Source organism: Camarhynchus parvulus, chromosome 7 (genome assembly GCF_901933205.1).
Source record: "Camarhynchus parvulus chromosome 7, STF_HiC, whole genome shotgun sequence".
Classification (NCBI taxonomy): domain Eukaryota; kingdom Metazoa; phylum Chordata; class Aves; order Passeriformes; family Thraupidae; genus Camarhynchus; species Camarhynchus parvulus.
In genome coordinates, this window is record NC_044577.1 from 7,569,416 (window position 1) to 7,588,943 (window position 19,528).

A 19,528-nucleotide genomic window follows, 5' to 3' on the forward strand; every position below is an offset into this window, starting at 1 on the left:
ATCTGTACTCTGTACAACTCTAGACAGTAATACTGTAAAACAATGGATTTTTTCTGGTATTTTTTTAATGGGAAATTAAAATAACTCTGACCATGTAATAGAGGTCAATGACCACAATAATTCTGGATTACTTCAAAAGCATGACAGAGAAGAGAAACTTGGAAATTCCATTTTAAGGCTTGATGGGTTTTGCCTGAAGCTGCAGCATTTTCATTGTTTTAATATTTTTCAGATGGAATAGGAGGACATAGTTTATCCAATTTGCCTGAACAAAGATAACAATTCCTTTCTGACAGACAGGCAGAAATTAACCTGAAGATGGAATGGATCTCAGATAAGAGTCATGGCAGTGGTGAACTGGCTGGTGTTTCAGTCTTGATTGGCCATAGGTGATGTTATTTGGCATCTTTGCACTGTGTACCAAAGCTGAATCATACTCATTGGCATCAGTGACCTGGCAGAGCAACTGAAACATTTCATGGGTTCATAACCTTGGTAAGATTCAGCTCATGAAGGAAGGTGTTACAAAATACAAAGTTTAATTAGGTTTACATAATATTTATATAAAACACACAAAAGTAAAAATTAATAAGATTAAAAGAGAAAGAGAATCATTTATGTAACATTTTGATTCAAGATAAATCTCACTTTTCTTAAACAACTAACTGGTCAGAAAGTAAAAATTAGAATGGAAAATAGGGGGTCATTGTAAAATTCTCATACCTTTCATTAGCACATACAGCAGCAGGTTAGAGGGTTTCCTGCCTCTGTTTCCTTATGTGTTTTTGTGCTCAGTTGAGGTGTATTGCTTAGTTCTGTTTTGCTGTCCAGTAGGAAGTTGACCCAAACATGAGCAAAAGCATCGTTTTTCACCTGAAGACAGCTTTTGCACCATTCATTAAAACAGAAAGTGAAATATACCCATATGTCTGTTGTTTTTTGTGTATTGTGGTTCTGAGCCTACCTCAGAGGCTTTTGATGTTTCCTAAATCAGATTATGTGTGAATGCAGGTGGTTTCTTTAGATCCCTTTCTTTTGTTTTTGATTGCATCATTTTTTTTTACTTCAAGAAATAACCTAGTGACTACATTATAATTTTTCATAACTGTTTTCAGCATAGGCCCAGGTAGGACAGCAAGGTTTGTTCTATTTAATCAACCTGCTTTCAGTGATCAACCATCCCACTCTCTGTCCAGCATCAGTGATGGCAGCCACTGTTTTAAGATAATCTTTCTAAGCAAAGGTCACCTAGATGCATTACACACTACAGCACATTTTTTTGTTTGTTGCATCATAATCTTTTCAAAGAGCCAGTCTTGCTTCTGTGGAAGAAGCTTAGTTAGTGATCCTGCAGCTCTGATTACTTTCTCCTCCTGGCTTGTGGTTCCTCCAGGTGCTGCTCACTTGTGCAGACTATAGTGTAGCTGGAAAGAAGAATTTTTTTCCTGCACTTGTTTGAGATGTTACAGAACCTAAATTTCATCTTTTATTTAGCTGTTGTAAATATCTGGGTTTCAGAATTTTACCCTGTTTATGCTGGTGCTTACTGGAATGACATTTAAATTGGAATTCAGTAAAATATGCCTTACATGTATGTAAAGGTAAATCACAAAGACTGAACTTTGCTTCTGTGAAGGCTGTTTTAAAAGAGCCTCTGGGAACCTTTACTTCTTTTTGTAAAATACTATATCTCTTTACAGGCTTTTTTATTACCCTTACAATTCATGCCTTGCCCCACATTAGAATTTCAGCTTCTGTGTATTGAACTTGGGAAGCAGAACTTAGAAAATGTAGTGGAATCACATCAATCAAAATTTAAACTGAAAATGGTGTGAAGTGAGGGTCTGCTGAATTCAATGGATGCAGAGCTGCATTCAAGTGATTTCAAAAAAATTTATACCAAGCAGGTAAGAGAGGTGAAAAGAGACAAAAAATCTTCAGCTTTCCAGCTATAGGTCTCCTTTTGAGCTTAGGTTTTGCTGTTTCCAAATCACAGGAGATGAATTATGTAATTTAATTAGAGAAACCATCAGTCTTTTCCTAACATGGTGTATTTTTCCTTTTCTTTTTTTTTCCTTAAACAGAGACATTTAATAGTTGCTCAGTTCCTCCAAACAAGCAAAGCTTCCACTTCTGTATGGCTAGTTAGAAGCTGTAACCTTAGCTGCTTCAAAATTACATCTTAATCAATTCAGTTGTTTTACTGCTCCTTTGTGTTTTGTTCTTTTTTAGGAGAATTACGGGTTTAGCAAAATAGAAGTAAGAGACAATGGCAGTGGAATCAAGGTTGATGATGTCCCAGTTATGGCCATCAAACACTACACCTCAAAAATCAGCTCTTCTGAGGACCTTGAAAGGCTGACAACGTACGGCTTCCGTGGGGAAGCTTTGGGATCGATTTGCAGCATATCAGAAGTGAGCACTAGCAATACATGTGGAGCCTTTGTGTTATGATTTTTGTTGCCTGTATGTGTTCATGGAAGTTTTATTTTGTGCAAAGACTTTAAATGTTCCAGTGACTTGCCAGGGATATGCTTGTGTATGCTGCTTTTCTCCCCAGCCCCAGAAGCCATGTCATAGAAATTTCTTGTTTGTGTTAGTCCTGCCCTTCTGTCACACAGGTCACAGCAGTGTTCTGTTTATTTTGCTTAGTCAGAACAGGTAACAGATTGTGTTGTATTTTCTTTCCTTTTGTGTCAGGGAGTATCATGTCAAAGAGTATGGCTGGCTTTGCTGCTTGATTTAGGATAGATCAAGAAAGGAGCAGCAGGTGATGGCCAGGAGAAGTAATTTCAGGGAACTGATGGCCCACATAGCCACCATTGCAGTAATGATTTCTGCCTTCTTATCTAGGTGATCAGCAGTCATGGGATCTTGCTGGGCTCCTTATTGCTCTTTGACATGTATGTGACTGCAATTGCACAAACTTTGTCCCTATGGGTAAACAGGAACCTGCTACCTGACCTAGCTGAGTCTGAGCCTTGTGTTTGTATTAAGAGGATTGGCAGTGTACTGACATTTGCTACTTAACTTGTTGGCTAAAAGTAAATATGTTTGTTCAAAACCATCTGAAAAGTGTTCAGGCTGCTGAAGGCACAGCATCTGCCAGATCTCTTGTGCTCTCCCTTTCTGAATTCATGCTGCACCAAGGCCATGTTTTAGGTGCAAGTCTGCTGAGGATTAGATCATGCAGGAAGATACCAAAGCCTGTGTCTGGTTGGAACCATCAGCTGTTGAGCTCAGGAGAGATGATGGTACAGCTTCACTCCTTGGTACCTTGGGTTGCATTCACATTGCGCTAAGCAGGAGTGGGTTGTGTATTTGGAGATTTCCAAAGATGCTTTCAAAAGAGCTGGTGTTTTGATAGATGATGACAGACCTCAATCATTGGTTCCTTCTAATGAGCTCTCAGAGCAGAATGCCATCTGTTCAGAGCTTCTAATCAGCTCTATGGTACATTTCATAAGAGATGGGAGGTGGCCTGAGTATATGAAGTGCTTTAATAAGTATTACTCCTTGTACCAGTAATTACGTTAATTAAAGCTCCTGGCATTAATTGTGTTCTGCCTACCCAAACTGCCCCCTCAAATTGCAGTTTGAAGGTGCTTTGCTATTGGCCCTTAAGTCGGCTTAAGTAGGTCTGCAATACTGTAATTCCTAGTTAATCAATTATTGTTTTTCTCTCCAGGGACATGACTGAATGCTGAATGATTCATGTGAGACACTAAAATAAACCAAAATATCCTGAAACTCTGTAAACTGTGTCTTCCAAGTGGTTAAAGGGCAGTGGTTCTGTTACTCAGTGTTGGTAACTGAACTCTGATTTATGAGTGCTCTTGCTAAAGCAATCTGTGAATTACCTTAATAGCTTACAAAACTTGCTGTGACTGATTGCCAGATATGTTTAGGTGTGGAACGAAAATATATTGTTTGTTTGAGAGTAGTCTTTAAAGTTTGTGGAATCTCACATGAATTTAAGTTGTCATGGTCTGTTTGTCTCACAGAGGGTAAAAATGCAGAACTGTCAGTTGATAAAGTTTATTTAATCTGTGCTAGAATAGAAGACAGAGCAATGTGTGTTGTAGGTAGCAGGAATTGCTGTGCTTTGTGAATCAGCATGATAGAAATGCTTCTAGTGAAATGGCAGGAAACACACAGAATAATGCTGAATGTTTCTGTGCCTGAAAGAAATACCTGTTCAAGAGAAATTTTATAAACTAATTAAATGTAATTATGGTGACTAAAGTAACAGATTGGTGTGGTGAGTGTGGTAGCAAAGCTTATCTAAGCTCATTCTGAACTTTGTCTATCTCTGATTAACATAGGTTTTTTTACATCACTCTTCAGGTTTTGGTCACAACAAAGACAGCTGCTGATGATTTTGGCATGCAGTATGCTTTGGATAGCAATGGACGTGTAACCTCTAAAAAGCCTTCCCATCTTGGGCAAGGTAGGCTATTACTGTTCTGGTGTTGCAAGGTGACAGGTGTATTTTGTGTTTCTCTGAGGCTCTATCTGATGTTGAAATACCTGTTGGGTACTTAAAGCTGAGTATGAAATCTTTGCAGCTGTAAATGCTTCATGCCTTATGTCTGTCAGCTGAGAATGTGTTGTCATAGTGTAAGAAATGATACGTCTTGGAAGTTGTTCTAGATTGTAATTATAAACTAGTTTCTCCTTCTCTGACTCACTTCTTCAAGCCGACAGTGGAAATAAAACCTGTAAAATTAAATGCTCCTAGTCTGTGTAAGTATATGAAAGATTTCAGGACCAAAGTAATGTTTCTGTATGTAGCAAAATCCTTGCATAAAGGAGGAAGAGTTGCCGTGCTGCCATTGCTGGAAGCAGTGTGGCTGTAGGACCAGGCAAAGTCACAGTTCTTTCTAACCTGCAGGAAGAGTGTGTACCGAATTTTTACTAAGGATTCTTAAGATTTAGCCTGTATAGTGTTTTCCACGGCCAGAATGCCTTCAGGTTGCAATGCCTTGTCTTCCATTGAAATTGTTGAGTTCTCTGACATATCTAGTGCTTTGCAATATCCCTATGGGCTAGGAATTCATGTGGTTGTGTTGGTAGATGAATATTCCTCCTCCTACTGTGTACTGTACCTTGAGCAGAGGTATTTGGCACTTCAGGTACTACCCTAAAGCAAATGCTTGTGAAGATCCTTAATGAAGCACAGTGTTCCTTTGCCTCCAGATATGTGTGATTAGATTCTAGTCTTTTAATTAATCATTTTGCTAATGAAAGCTAACTTATGCATTGAGACAGCTTTATTTAGTGCTGGTTCTTGCTGTTGTTAGTGTGTATGAAAGAAAGCTTAATGCTGCAGTCATAACTCTAAATACAGGAGAAGAATCAAAAGTCTTGATGCCTTTTTGGTGGGAATGACTGCTAATTTGGTATATTTCTTCTCATGCTAATAACCTGATTTAGTGCAGCAGCATACAAATGTGTCTGTTTATGTAAAAATAGTTTCCTCAATATCCAGTCAGTTATTTGCTCTCAGTATAATTTCTACTTTATTTTCTTGCAGGTACCACAGTAACAGTCCTAAATTTGTTTAAGAATCTTCCTGTAAGAAAGCAGTTTTACTCAACAAATAGAAAATGTAAGGAAGAACTGAAAAAAGTCCAAGATCTACTGACAGCATATGGTATCATAAAACCAGACCTGAGGATAACATTAACACATAATAAGGTAATAATGAGTTTTTTCTGTCAGCTGTCTTAAGGATCAGTTTCTGATTAATCCATGCAGTTCATGTAATACTTACACAAAATGTTTCATTCCTAAATTTTTTCTTTCATCATAGCTTTATTTTGGACTTCCACTTGCTTTCTCCTTTCATAGGTGTATATTTATAATGGCTACAGATCTTGATGTTAAGCTCCTAAAACTCAGGGTCAGGTATTTTTGGTCTCTTGCAGGAGATGCCTGGCTAGATATATGAAGTATAAAAATTATTTTACATGCTAGTGGTTAATAAAGATGGTGGTGATATTTTGCAAACCAAGTGAGACCTTGCGAGACCACAGGACCTGATAAAGTGTTAACCAAAAAACTTGTAAAACTTACTATTTTAGACAGTTTACCTGGATAGAAGCTATAGTTCATACAGGCAACTTGCTGTTTTCTAAGTCATAAGAGCTCAGTACAATACAATGATTTTATTTAAGCAGGCTGGAAAGTTCAAAACAATTCTTGTCATTGCTGTAAGAACAGTAATGTTATAACAACATTTAGTTGAGCTAGTTGCTTTTGGTTAAACATGGGAGGATGAATGCAGGGGTTACTTGGAGGTTATTTTGACTTCACTGCATGCTGAATGGGAATTCTACATCACAGCTACAGAAATGACATGTTAAGCAGTTCCCCTTAACCTGACCCAGATTTAACAGAACAGATTTCATTGGCTGTACCCTGGCTTTTTACACCTCTGAGGGGGAGGCTGTGCTAATGAGCTTCCAAGTTGCCACAAAGTAGAGAGTGACATCTCGTGGCCAGATCCCTCAGCAATTCTGTTTCTGTTGTACAATAATGCTGTTTGTTGATATTTGTCATGCTCACTGTGACTTGATCAGTTACCCCATCAACCAAACATTCACACTTCAGTTCCTTTGCAGTGGGAGTAGGAAAAGGCACTGTGTGCTTTTCTGAAATGACTACAGATTTCCCTTCCTCCTCTGGACTTGTTTAACATGCTGTGATTGTATTTATGTATGTATTTTTAAATATCACTGTGTAGATACTGTGAAAAACTGAAGCTGGCTACAGAATTAGTATTTCAAGGCTGAGAAAGAGTAGCTACTTGCAGTCTTACTTCATTGAGATCACTGAGAATTTGAAACCAGACATCTTGGGGGGTGTCTGCCTCAAATATTGCATTGAGCTCCTCGACATAACTACCAGTGGTTCACAATACTGATGTTGGTCAATAAAACTAAATTTGTCTTCTTGGTGGTTTGTTTTTGCCCTCTTCAATAAGTCATAAATGCTATTTTCTTTATGGTATTTTGATTTCATCCCTTTGATCAGACTATTGAGTATCTTGGGATGTTTTTTTCTCAGCTTATTTTATGACCTTGCCAGTAAGGTCCAAGAAGGTGATTACATGTATTTTTCCCAACATTTCCTGCAAAAATGGTGTGAAGAGTGACGTGATAATTGCCATTGCACCTTGGGGGTTTTTTTGAATCTCACTTATTAGCTTCAGAGGTACATTCTTCAGTACCCAATTTTAGGGATTATATGAGTGGGTAAAAAAGTTTCATTCATTGTTATGACAAAAATGATACTGTTTTTTTTGTATTTTTCATTTTGCACTGCCAACCTTTTGTTCATTTAATTTGTTTTTTAAAAAGAGAAAAGAAGTGAGAAAGTGCTCAAATGTTTCATCACAAGAGGTCGCTCAGTAGCCATTACTGAGACAGGAAAATTAAAGGCTTAAGTAGAGAGAAAGTGTGGTCTGTCTCTGTGCATGTGGAGATGCTTTAAAATAGTCTGGAAGTTAAAAACTGAACTGAACTTCACAAAATCTGTATTCAGATTCTTGTCTTTCTACTGCTGTTGGCATTCTGTGCAAAATAAAAACTCACCTGTTCTATCACACCTTTTAAAAGACTTGAAATTCTGAATTTACAGTGTGTAGCAACTTGCAGTTGGTCGATTGTGCATTTGTTTTACCTATCGCAGAACATGAATAGTCTTTATTTCTTTTGCCTTTCTGTGCTAAATATTGTTGTCATTACAATTGCTAATTTGGATCAGGAAAGTGTTTTTCCATACAGACACAACAGCATATTTGTGCTATAGTAATACTCTGCTGAATAGTGTTCTTGGTGATTTTATTTGTGTGTTTGTTATATTTTTGTTAGAAATGTACTAGGAGAAAGAATCAACTTCTTAGAATAATTTTATTTTTTTTATGTAGCTCATAGATAATGTGTTCATTTAAAACACAAATTGTATATGTAGTTATTCAGAGGACTTGTTAGAATCCCAAACTCTTGAGGCTGAACCAGTACTTTCTGTTGCGATGGAGGAAGGTACACTTTGAGAGTACAATCAGGTTCCTGGGCTTAAAAGGGCAGGATAGCAGAGATGAGCTATTACAGAAGGAGACAAGGAAAGATGGATTGAAAGACTAGAAAATATAGTAAGTGAGAAAAGTAAATAAAAATGTATTTCAAGGAAGTTTTCTAAATAAATTACAAAACTGATACTTTTAAAAAAAAAGCCACAAGAGAAAACAAAAATAAAAACAACCCTCCCCCAGAAAAACCAAATCCCCCCCAGTTTTTACAGCCCTGTATTTTATATGAAGTTGAAGGAAAATGGTGGGTTGGATGGGCTTTGAGCAGCTGGTCTTGAGAAAGGTGCCCATAGCTGGGGAGTTGGACCCAGATGATCTGCAGGGTCCCTTTCAACCCAGACTATTCTGTGATTCTGTGAAAGCATAGCCCTGGCTTTACTGGGGAGGAATGCAGAAAGGCTGAAGCTGCCATGAAGTGTCTGAGGTTAGGCATCTGAAAATGGTTACCTGATGAATTCCAGCAGAAACTTATTTTGCGCTGTTGAAGTATAGATGGTTTTAGGATGCATGCTACATTGCATGGTGAATTTCCACCATGTCTGATTAAATTTTTCAAAAGGTGTGTGTCTTATGCTTTTGAATGAAATTTCCAGGTTTTTTTTTCTTCTTCCTACATTTCATGTCTATGTTAGTTTGGAAAATACTGATTGCTGTTAAGTGTGGTTCTTCACAGAAAAGAACCACCTCTTCCAGCCTTTGGTTGATTTTTAGTGGGTAAGAAAATAGATATTCTCTGTTCTTCCTCAGATTTATTTATTGTAGACTCTCCATCAGTTGCTTTCCAAGATAGGAAACACTCAATTGCTGTTTCTGCTCAGAATGTTTTGTTTGCATTAGCAATAAATAATGAATCACTTTGCAGATCAAGCCTTGAGGTACTATTGCTATTTTGACAACTTGGATTAGCTAGTGCTCCTTCTTTTTATGAAGGTTTATCCTGCCAAGACATTCTTTGAATACTGATAATGTTGATCCTCTTGCCAGTATGGTTATGTTAGAAAGAGGTATTTTTCTTCTTTCATCACCATGTTCCTTGAAAGCATATTGAATAATGAGACAGCCAAATGGAAATAATTTACATGAGTATTCAGCAAGTTTATTTAAAGTTAATGTTATCTGAAGGCGTGTTAAGAACATTTCAAAGTCAGCTACTGTTTAAACTGCCTCAAACCCTTCAGCCCCAAATGCTGTGTTCTAGCAACCTGTGAGCTCTGGCTGCGTTTTACCCAAGGTGGTAAAACACAGCTTTTAGTAGTTCCAGCTCTTCTGCAGAACTGCAGTTTTCACACTCTTCTCTGTTTAATACCAGTAGCCCCCAGCTCAGTCTCTATAAACCACTGATGTTAAAGAAATAGAAGAGTATTTCATCAGTGTTTTGTAAGACTGGTGATAGGGAATGCTTTAATTCTCTTTCAATTGCCTTTATTCCACAAATGCCAAAATGAGCAAGGACACCCAGTAACTATGCCTATTTTAACAATATTAGATATATTAGAGCCCAAAAAATTCAGCAACAGATGGTTTAGATGGTGCCTATCAGCAGGTCATACTCTGCACAAGTGATCCCATGTCTTGTGCAAAGTACTGATGGGCCATAAGTAGGCTCAGTAAATTTTCCAGTTCCTGTTGAGGAAAACTTGGCATAAGTGAATTTTTTTTCCTGTGTTTTTCACACATAACATTTGAAGCTTGGTCACACGCAGTTCTGCCTAAAACTGTTTCTTGTTTGTTTCTTAAGAGAGTCATAAGTCAGAACTTTTGGATGCAAAGTCCATTTAAAAAGTGTTGTAATAACTGTGGGTAGTGTCTTCCCCAAAACCTCTTTTGTCAGTGGTGTTGACTTAAAGGATGCCATCTTTGTTTTCCTTACAGTAAGTCTCCTCTATTTTCCAAAGTTGCATAATCTTAACCAACAGTTTGTATGAAATAATCCAAATCCAGGGTTTTTTTCTGTGTCCCTGTCCTCTGTAATAAGTGTGGATTTTTAGAGAGTGAGTGTGTTAGGGTAAATTTACCATTTTTAATAATGTCAATATACTTTGCATTCATTCATTTTGCTTCCAAACTCTGCTGTAGCTGCATGTTTAAAAAAAATCTGAATTGAACAGAAATAGCAGCACATAAACTCTATCTTGAATTGGAAAGGCTACTCTGTTTAATGTAATGATGATGAATGAAATCCCTCCCTAATCTGTGTGTCTTAAAATATAAAGAGGAATTATGATTAAGAATCTGCAGTGCTCTGCAGCCAACATGCTTCCATTCTAACCTGGAATACAGCTCAGTCTTTGCTTCTATTCGTTGTTCAGTGGCTTTGCTGAGAAAGCCAAACAGAGAGTTAATTATGGTGGTTTTTTGTGCTGAGGACACCTGTCCACTAGGAAATGCGCTGAGACCCTCAACTCAATTTACATCAGCCAGAGAACAGCTGCCAGATGGTAACTACTTTTGGTCACTACCAACCTGGTTGAATTTGAACTGGTGACCCAGAGGTGAAATGCTTTATATCCTGTTACTAATTCCTTGAGGTTTCCAGTTTCTCATCCATCACTTTTTACAAATGACAGCACAGTATATGTCAAAAATCTCAAAACAATTACTGTTTCACATATGCAGTGTGTGTTGCAGAATCTGAGATGTGCCTTTGCAAGGCTTTTGCACTCACACTGTTGGCTTAAAAAGGTACGTGGAAAAAAAGGATTTCCAAAGCTGCATGGGTATTTTCACTCTTCTTTAGCAATGCACTTTGTCACTGTTATACATGTTATTTTTGTTAACTGCTGTTTTAAGAAAGGCTTTAAAACCTCCCTTTATTTAAACAGAATTCACTGTGATGTTGTACATTTTCTGAATCACAGTTTTGGGTTGGAAACTGGATGTTGACAGTAGTTTGATTGTTTAGGAGGCTTTTTAAATTTATTTTTTCCTCCTGCTAGGGAAGTGGAATTTAGTAGAATCTTAGGATACCTTAGGGACCCACAGGATCATTGAGTCCAACTGCTGGCCCTGCACAGGATGCCCCAAGAATCCCACCATGTGCCTGAGAGTGTTGTCCAGATACTTCTGGAACTCTGTCATGCTTGGTGCTGTGACCACAGGCATGGGGAGTCTGTTTCAGGGCTCAACCACCCTCCAAGGGAAAGAACCTTTTCTTAGAACCTGAGAATCATTAAGGTTGGAAAAGACCTTCAAGAGCATCAGGTTCAACCTTTGACCAAATACCACCGTGCCAAATAAAGCCCATTGTGAAGTGCCACGTCTGCTCAGTGTTTGAACATTCCCAGGGATGGTGACTCCACCACTTCCCAGGGGAGCCTGTTCCAATGCCTAACCACTCTTGCAGTGAAAAATTTTTTCCTAACACCTAATCTGGCCCTCCCTGGTGCACCTTGAGGCCATTTCCCCTTGTCCTGTTGCTGCTTGCATGGGAGAAGAGCCTGACTCCTACCTGGCTATGACCTCCTCTGAGGTAGCGAGCAATAAGATCTCCTCTGAGCCTCTTTTCCTCAGGCTAAGCATCCCCAGCTCCCTCAGGCTCTCCTCATCACACTTGTGTTCTAGCTTCATTGCCCTTCTCTGGACACGCTCCAGCACCTCCGTGTGTTTTTTATAGTGAGGGGCCCAAGACTGCGCACAGGACATGGGATGTGGCCTCACCATTGGTGAGTACAGAAAGACAATCACTGTCCTGGTCCTGCTGGCTACACTATTCCTGATAGAGGGCAGGATGTCATTGATCTTCTTAGCCACACACTGGCTCATGTTCAGCTGCAGTCAAACAGCACCCTCAGGTCCTTTTCCAGTGGGCACCTTAGTAGCCATTCTTCCCCCAGCCTGTAGTGCTGCAGGGGGTTGTTGTGATCCAAGTTCAGGACCTGGCACTTCATCTTACTGAACTTCACACCATTGGCCTTGGCCCATGAATTCACCCTGTCCAGATCCCTCTGCAGAGCCTTCCTACCTTCCAGCAGATCAACACTCCCTCCCAACTAGATGTTGCCTGCAAACTGGCTGAGGGTACACTCAGTCCCCTTCTCCAGATAATTGGAAAAGATGTTAAACAGGCCTGGCCCTGATTCTGAGCCCTGGAGAACACCAGTAGTTACCAGTTCCAACTTCCTTTCATTCCATTCACTACCACTTTCTGGGCTTGGCCATCCAGACAGAGTACATCCAAAAAGAGTGTACCTGTCCAAGCCAGGGGCTTTCAGTTTCTCCAGGAGAATGCTGTGGGACACAGTGTCCAGGACTTTACTGAAGTTAAGGTTACATCCACAGCCTTCTCCTCATCCACTAGGTGGGTCACCTGGTCATCAGAGGAGATCGGGTTCTCTGAACACCCGTGGCTGAACATGTGTGGTTAAAGCAATAAAAAGCATGAGACTCTCAAGAGTTTTTGGAATTCTTGAAAGGCTTTGAAGACAGGTATTACCAGATGAAGATCCTTGGCTCTTTGTAATATCTGTTAGCTCCTCTCCTAACTTACCTCCTAATTCCCAAACCCAAGCATTTCTCCACTGTGTCATGCTCAAGACAGTCTTTTTGTTGTGAGGGTGCTCTCGTGTCATGAAAGGGATATCTGAGTAAGGAATACATTGGAATTTGTAGACTGAACAGTACTGTGGAATATGACTGTCTTTCAACAAATCCCCTTGATAGCTCTAAAACGTGATGCCATTGGATAGACAGGTACATACAGCTGCATCTGATGAGGGGAAAAATGGTGCCTTGAGTTTCTGTACTGGATATCTCCACTGGTAATTGTCCCAGCATCACATACAAATGGAGGGGGCAACTGATTCCTTAGGCGTGAGTGTAAAATATCTAGGAAAATAATTGATTTGTTGCTTAATTTTTTTATAAGCTAAATATAATAATTTTTGTGATTTCTGTTTTCAAGGGCAGTTTATGTAAGGGTTCCCTTTTAGTAAGGTAACTTACCTCTGATTTTAAAACAGGACACCAGTTAAGGCATGGAGCTGAAAAACAGCAGCGCTTCTCAAGGCCGGCATTCTAAAGAATGTGGTGAGAACTTAATATTAGTTCAGTTTTGATCTTAGCAGATGGGTTTTCTTCCACTGCAGAGAATGTGCCAGCCCTTGGAGCTGGGTGTCTGCATCATTAAGATGATGAAGTTATAGACATATTATTGGAGGATGTGGTTTTGTTTCCCTTGGGCTCAATTCAATCTTGGGATATTGCTGCCTAGTTTTGTTCCTGTTTGTGTACTTTAAACAGGTAGGCAACAATGTTTCCAATTGAAACCTAATAGGCTATTAGGTTTTAGGTCAGGAAGGTGAGGAACATACTGGCCCAAAGAGTTATCTGCAGTGAGATCTCAGATGCCAGGGTGACAAGATTTTTGAAGAATGTAGCACCAAACTAGAGAAACTGAAATGCAGTTCTCTTCTAAAGAGCTAACAAGTTACATTACCAGCCTGCAGCTCATGTACAACTGCTTGCTCAACTAGACTTTTACACCCCCAAACCTTATTCCAGGGTGAATAATATGACTGTCATGAAATAAATAAAGAAAATAGGTGGGGTTTGGGTACTAAAAGTCTACTTTAAGTATACTGCCATTATGTAGTAATAAGGTAAATGGAATAAGTTGGTTTAACTTGTGGCATCATAATTGTGCTGAAGTAGCCATAGTTGGAAACAGCATCTAGTCCCAGCTCTAATTAAGATTTTCCTTTTATCTGGGATTGCAAATCACTGTAGCTGCTGGTAAAAATTCTAAAATATAAAGGATGGTTAGGGATGCAGAGCAACTGGTTTTTTGTCTCTGTTCTTCCTTGAGGTCTTTGAAGAAACAAATACTGAGCAGCTCTTAATTCTCTCTAGTCCTGTATAGCAGGGACCCCAGTGGGAAGAGGTTGCACGCTCTTTCTCTGCACTTCACACATTTTTCAAGGAATCCTCCTGCACTATATGTGTTCATCCTGAAATAACAGATGCCTAGTCTGTGTGTGCATGGAGTCATACAATCATTTAGGTTGGAGTGTACATTGTCATCCTCTAAAAAAGTATGCCTGTGTCCCAGGGCTGCATGGGGTGGAGGAATAGGTACACACAGACGCCCACATCATTATCTTCTGCATATGTGCAATAGATTTTATATGCATTAGAACATTTTGTAAGATCTGGATCGTGCAATCCTCTTCAATGAAACAGAGAGGTGGAATATATTTGGCTAGCTCTTGCAGAATCTAAGATGGGCCATATGTAATAATATATCTTTGAGTAGGCTGTTTCTGCAGCGTCATCATACTGACTAGAGTCAGATTCTTCCTTGGCTCATTCTCAACACCCGCTTTATATGACCTAGAAAAAATATGGGGGGTGTGTGAGAGGGGTGTATTTTTAGATAAACTAAAGGGTATAAGCAAGGTTAAAAAAATAGGGTAATGCAGGAACCTCATGGCAACACTTTCCAAAATAAATGAAATGGAACAGGCATTGTTTCTGTGATTTTTTTAATAGCTGTTGATACATATGGGGAATATAGAAAAATAATTTTCTGAAAATTGCCAGCTCTTCCTATGTTGTTGCTTCATAATGTGCAGTCAGGACTAGAAATGAATACACACTCTATTATGTCTTTATATATAGTAAAGAAATTTAGGAGTTGCATGGCCTCTTTCATTTATGGCTTTAATTTAAGCTACAGTGGTAACTATTTCCTGAAATTCTGTCTGTACTACTGAGTATCTGGTGAGTATATGAAAGTTCTATTTAAAGAACTAATCTGAACCTATTACAGTATCAACTTTTAGCAAGTTTGCATTTAATAAATTCTCATTTTCCACAGCTTTCTTAAAACCACCTTACTCAAGTGATCTTTTCAAAGTTCTGAGTATCAGCCATTCTAGCAGGTCAAGCTGTGTAATAACCTTGCATTAATCAGCAACTCAGATTTATATCTGTACCTGCAGCATCACACTAGGATACCCGAAAATAAACAGCATGATGTTTATATTAGTCATGTAACAAGTGTCTTTCTCGGTTTGGTCACATGCATTTAATTTAAAATACATCCAGTAAAGAAAAAAAATCACTTGGCACTTTCTGTTTCCATTTTAAGTAATCAATTTTAAAATAGAAGCAGTACAGGATATGTTTTATAAGAGGAGCTATAAAGAAGAGGACAGATTCTTTCATCACTCCAGAATGTCTTTGAGGAGGCTTAGAGCAGGTGTAGAGGAGAGAGCCTGAGGCAGCCCTGGGCTGTCCTTCACCTCTGCCTGCTCTGGAGCATGGGGGGACTCCCTGCCAGAGCTGTGGATACCCGACCTGTGGCTCTCCTTACTCATTTCTCCCCTTTTTCTGTTCCCTACCCCCTGATGTAAATTCTGTTTTATGTTTGAGGGGTTCACCTCGCTGTGGAATAACCAAGCTGTGATCCAGCACGTGCAAAGGGCTGTCAGGCTGCTCTGTAGGAGATGAATTACATTCAGGCAGGACTAAAAAGCCCCACTTCACAAATACTGCAGAATGTAATGGAACTGGAAAATTAAAGATTTGGGGAATAGTTTAGGGTCAACAGTCTCAAAGCTTTACAATTCCACCTGTCCTGTAGGAAGGGAATATCATGTTCCAGGAGAACTGTGTTCTTCTGTGGAATTCACCCCTGAAGGCCAGCAAATATTCTACTGGACAGGTGGAATTTTAAGGCTATGTATAGCATTTCTTGAGATGGTGCTTGTGTATTTTTTGCTCTCTCACCATCCTTTCACTTAACAACATGTACTTGAATACTGTGAGCTTATTTTGAATTTATTGGACACCTAATACCTACTGAAAATATAAATTTCAACAGCACTGTAACATCCAATTTAAAATGTAACATGCTGCATTATTTTTCCTTTTGTATTTAAAGGAAAACCTTGAATACACTCAGGCAACTAACAGTGGCAAAAATGAAGTGGGCCTGAGTGTAGCAGTCTCAGTTGCCTAGAAGCAGAAAACCAACCAAGGATAACATTTTTTTTGTTGATACACAGCAAAGAAAGTCAGCAGATTCAGAATTAAATTTGTGACTATTTGGCATAGGAGTTCTCGTTAGTGATAAACAAAATTTCACCTCCCAAAGTAAGTAATACCTTCTGTATGCATAAGTGGACTTGACATGTGACTTCTGTTGCAAGTTGCAGTTCATATTGCTTTACTGTATTTATTAAGTCTTTGTCATTATATTTCAAGACATGCAGCTAATGCAGCAGGTGGTCCTTCATCCTTCTAACTTGTAAAAGTTCTCATTAGACAAACAACTGCTTTCCTAATATATAGTTCCTTAGAAACTGCTTTTCTTTCTAAATGGCAAGCTTATCATACACCTAGACTATCCAGGTGAGAGCTATGGATGGAAGCTAATAGCCTGATTTCTGCTGAGACAAGCTCTTTGGTATGAGTAACTTAAACATTGCAGTGCCCACCTTCAAATATTGACCAGCCTGTGAGAGGTACTTTAACTGCTCAGGAAAAGCACAAATCTCACTGCTGTATATCTAAGAGGAGAAGTAATATTTGTATTGACTTGGTTTTAACAGTTGCCCTCAGGTACAGAAGTCCAGAAGAGCCACAGAACATGCATGAATACAAGCTCTGCTTAGTTTCCCAATTGCTGTGTGTCTAAATAAGTAACAGAATATGAGAAGACGTGTCAAAAGGTACCATATCGAGTCTGTTAACACTGAAAGTTGTGATTTTCAGAGGGTCAAGGTACAGAATGTTACATATACAGTGTGTATGCAGTTGCATATGCATGTTCATAGACATGACATGAGTTCAACAAATATAATGTCAAAAATTTGACTCTGTGCCATTTGTTTCAGGCAGTTATTTGGCAGAAGACCAGGGTATCAGATCACAAAATGGCCTGTATGTCAGTTCTGGGAACAGCCGTTATGAGCAGTATGGTACCTTTTCAGCACTGCTGCGAATATCCTGAGGTGAGTTTTAACTTCCTTCTCCCAAATTCACTTCAGGTCTGTCAATGAAGAGAGCTAAAGAAATACTCAAAAAGAAGGAGACTTTGAAAAAGAAGGTGTGTCTCCAGATTGACATCTGATTAATGCATTTGATTCTATTACTGTCCTCTCCACAAAATTAATTGGTTTGGTGATTGAAAATCCACTCCAAGAATCACCTTGTCAGGACTCATGTGGCACTGATCAAATGGCAGTAAAAACAGTTGTGATGACAAATCCAGAATTGCTGATTGCTCAGAGCTGTCTCAGTTGGGATTCCTGGCCCACAGGCAGGTTGTGCTCTCATTAATATCTGAGCATTTAGATGGTTCTCATCTTCGTGGCCTCTTAGCCTTGTACTCTAAAGAGTATTCCCTCAATTTCAGTAGGGGCACCTGAGCAGTGAAAGAAACACATACTTAGAAGGGCAAGTTATGCAAAACCTCCACCAAACACGTATTTCAAGTAAACACTTTATAGTTTGCAAAAAATTCTGTGTTCTTGCCTTCTTTCTCCCCTTCTGAAAAGGAGGGAATTACCCATGATACCCTCCTTTGTCTAATGTTTTCAATACTTTTTTACTCTGCTTCCTTTTTTTTTTTTGAGAAATTTTTTATTAAAGGGAATCTTACTACCTCGGAACCTGCTAAGATGCATTTTCCTGTATCATGAAGTAATAAACCTTGACAGGATGAGATTAATCCCTCTCATGTCACAATGGCTCTTAGACACAACTTACCAATGCTGCATTCAGCATGGTACTCAATAATATTATTCAGACTTTAAGGTCTCACTGTTTTTATGTGTAGCTTAATAGCATTATTCAGACTTAAATATTGAGTTTGCCAGAGTGCTTTTGTATATGCAGTAGAATGAGGGGGAACAAAGCAAAGTCACTTCTTGTACTTTACAAAGTTTCATTTGTTTATGTCCAAACTGAACATCCAAAGCTATTCTTACCTGAATGTAGCTTGGATGTGCCCCCAGGACATGTGCAGGGGGCTCCAAAGCAAAGATAAGGGGGTATTTAGAGGGACTAGCTTGGAGGAGGCACTTAAGTTCTCACATTACTTCTCTGCTATATCGTGAGGCATCCATATTCCTTGAATAGAAGTTGGGGAACATTCCATCTCTCTCTCTGTCTCTAAATAGTGTGTAAAATACCATGTGCATCATTTATAGGTGTATAAGTGATCCATGCATAATGTTGACGTTCAGAAACTGTGGACATTTCTAAACTAGGCAGCCAAACACTACAGAGTGACAAGTTACCTGTGTAATCATTTTTTCCTCCCTTGTGTGCAGGTATTGGAACAGGTATTTAAGGGCAAGGCATATACTGCTTTTTTTCCTTCTCATTCAGTCTGTCTCTCGTTTGCTACACAGACCAGAGGGCAGCTCTTTATGTCTTTTAACTCCTATTTCTTCATTGTGTAGCTGCATGCTCCTTTGCTGCAAAGTCTACTCTGAAGGCAAAACTAATCTTGCTGTTCCTTACTGCAGAGTTTAAACTTCTTCAACAAGTGATCCAGGGATTTTAAAGATGTGCCTTCTTGAGAACATCTCCATTATGGGCACTGAATGAAAGAGGAACACATTTCAAATTAGCTTTGAAGCATGCAAATCCAGGAGCTATGTGTAAAATAAAAAGAAAACCAAGAAAATAAAGAACTAACACAACTTCTTAAACTTTTGAGATCCCCAGTCTTGTAAATGGATAGATTTATTTGGGCTGAAAATTTTCACACAGGAAATTTCCCTATTGTCTTCTTTTCCTATGGAGGTTAAGTTTAGCAGCTACATGTGCCCTGGGAGAAAAATAAGTATAAAAGAAAGGCATTCTGCTGTCCACCTGTCACAGATATATTTTAATGAATATAGAAGTTGTAGTTTTTATTAAAGTATTAATTTTGAAAACAGTTGATCTAGTATGAAATCAAAGTTTCATTAATATTTTCCAGTCTCTGTAATTTTGTCTTCATACTTCATATACTTTCATATATGAAAGTTCTACTAAGACTATTATCATAAATTGTAGGTAACTTTTAATGAGCATACTGATATTCTACATGGCTGTAAATAGTAACAGCAGTCGGCCATTTCTAAATCTGGCAACTTGTTAAATGAGTTGTTTAGAGACTTTCAGTTTTGCTTTAATGTTTTCTGTATATAAAAATATTGTTGGAAGTGAAAGACTTGTACAAATATTTGTGAATTAGAAAAGAAGCGCAGAGGAGGAACATTGAGGGAGGATGTGCTAAAGCTGCAGAATAAAATCTCAAAGTGCTGCATGTTGTTTTCTGATAATCATCCAACAGATACTTGACACCTCTTTAATTTGACCAGTGGTGTTTGGTTCTTTGCGACGTTGCTGACCAGAACACGCCAGCTTTAGCACAGAATGCTTGGTCCAAGGTCAGGAGGGAATAAGGGAGCACATGAGCAGATAGCTGCGTGACAT

General features: G+C 38.8%; 1 protein-coding gene across 3 annotated transcripts in view; it reads left to right on the top strand.

The window, feature by feature from the left end:
• The window catches only part of PMS1 (PMS1 homolog 1, mismatch repair system component), a 44,187-nt gene that overhangs the window by 3,928 nt on the left and 20,731 nt on the right, over positions 1–19,528 (top strand). For all 3 annotated transcript variants that reach the window (XM_030952385.1, XM_030952387.1, XM_030952386.1), the window contains exons 3-6: positions 2,233–2,415; positions 4,348–4,450; positions 5,537–5,700; positions 16,933–17,049. In XM_030952385.1, the coding sequence (XP_030808245.1) occupies positions 2,233–2,415; positions 4,348–4,450; positions 5,537–5,700; positions 16,933–17,049 (567 nt within the window). The remainder of the gene's footprint in view (positions 1–2,232; positions 2,416–4,347; positions 4,451–5,536; positions 5,701–16,932; positions 17,050–19,528) is intronic.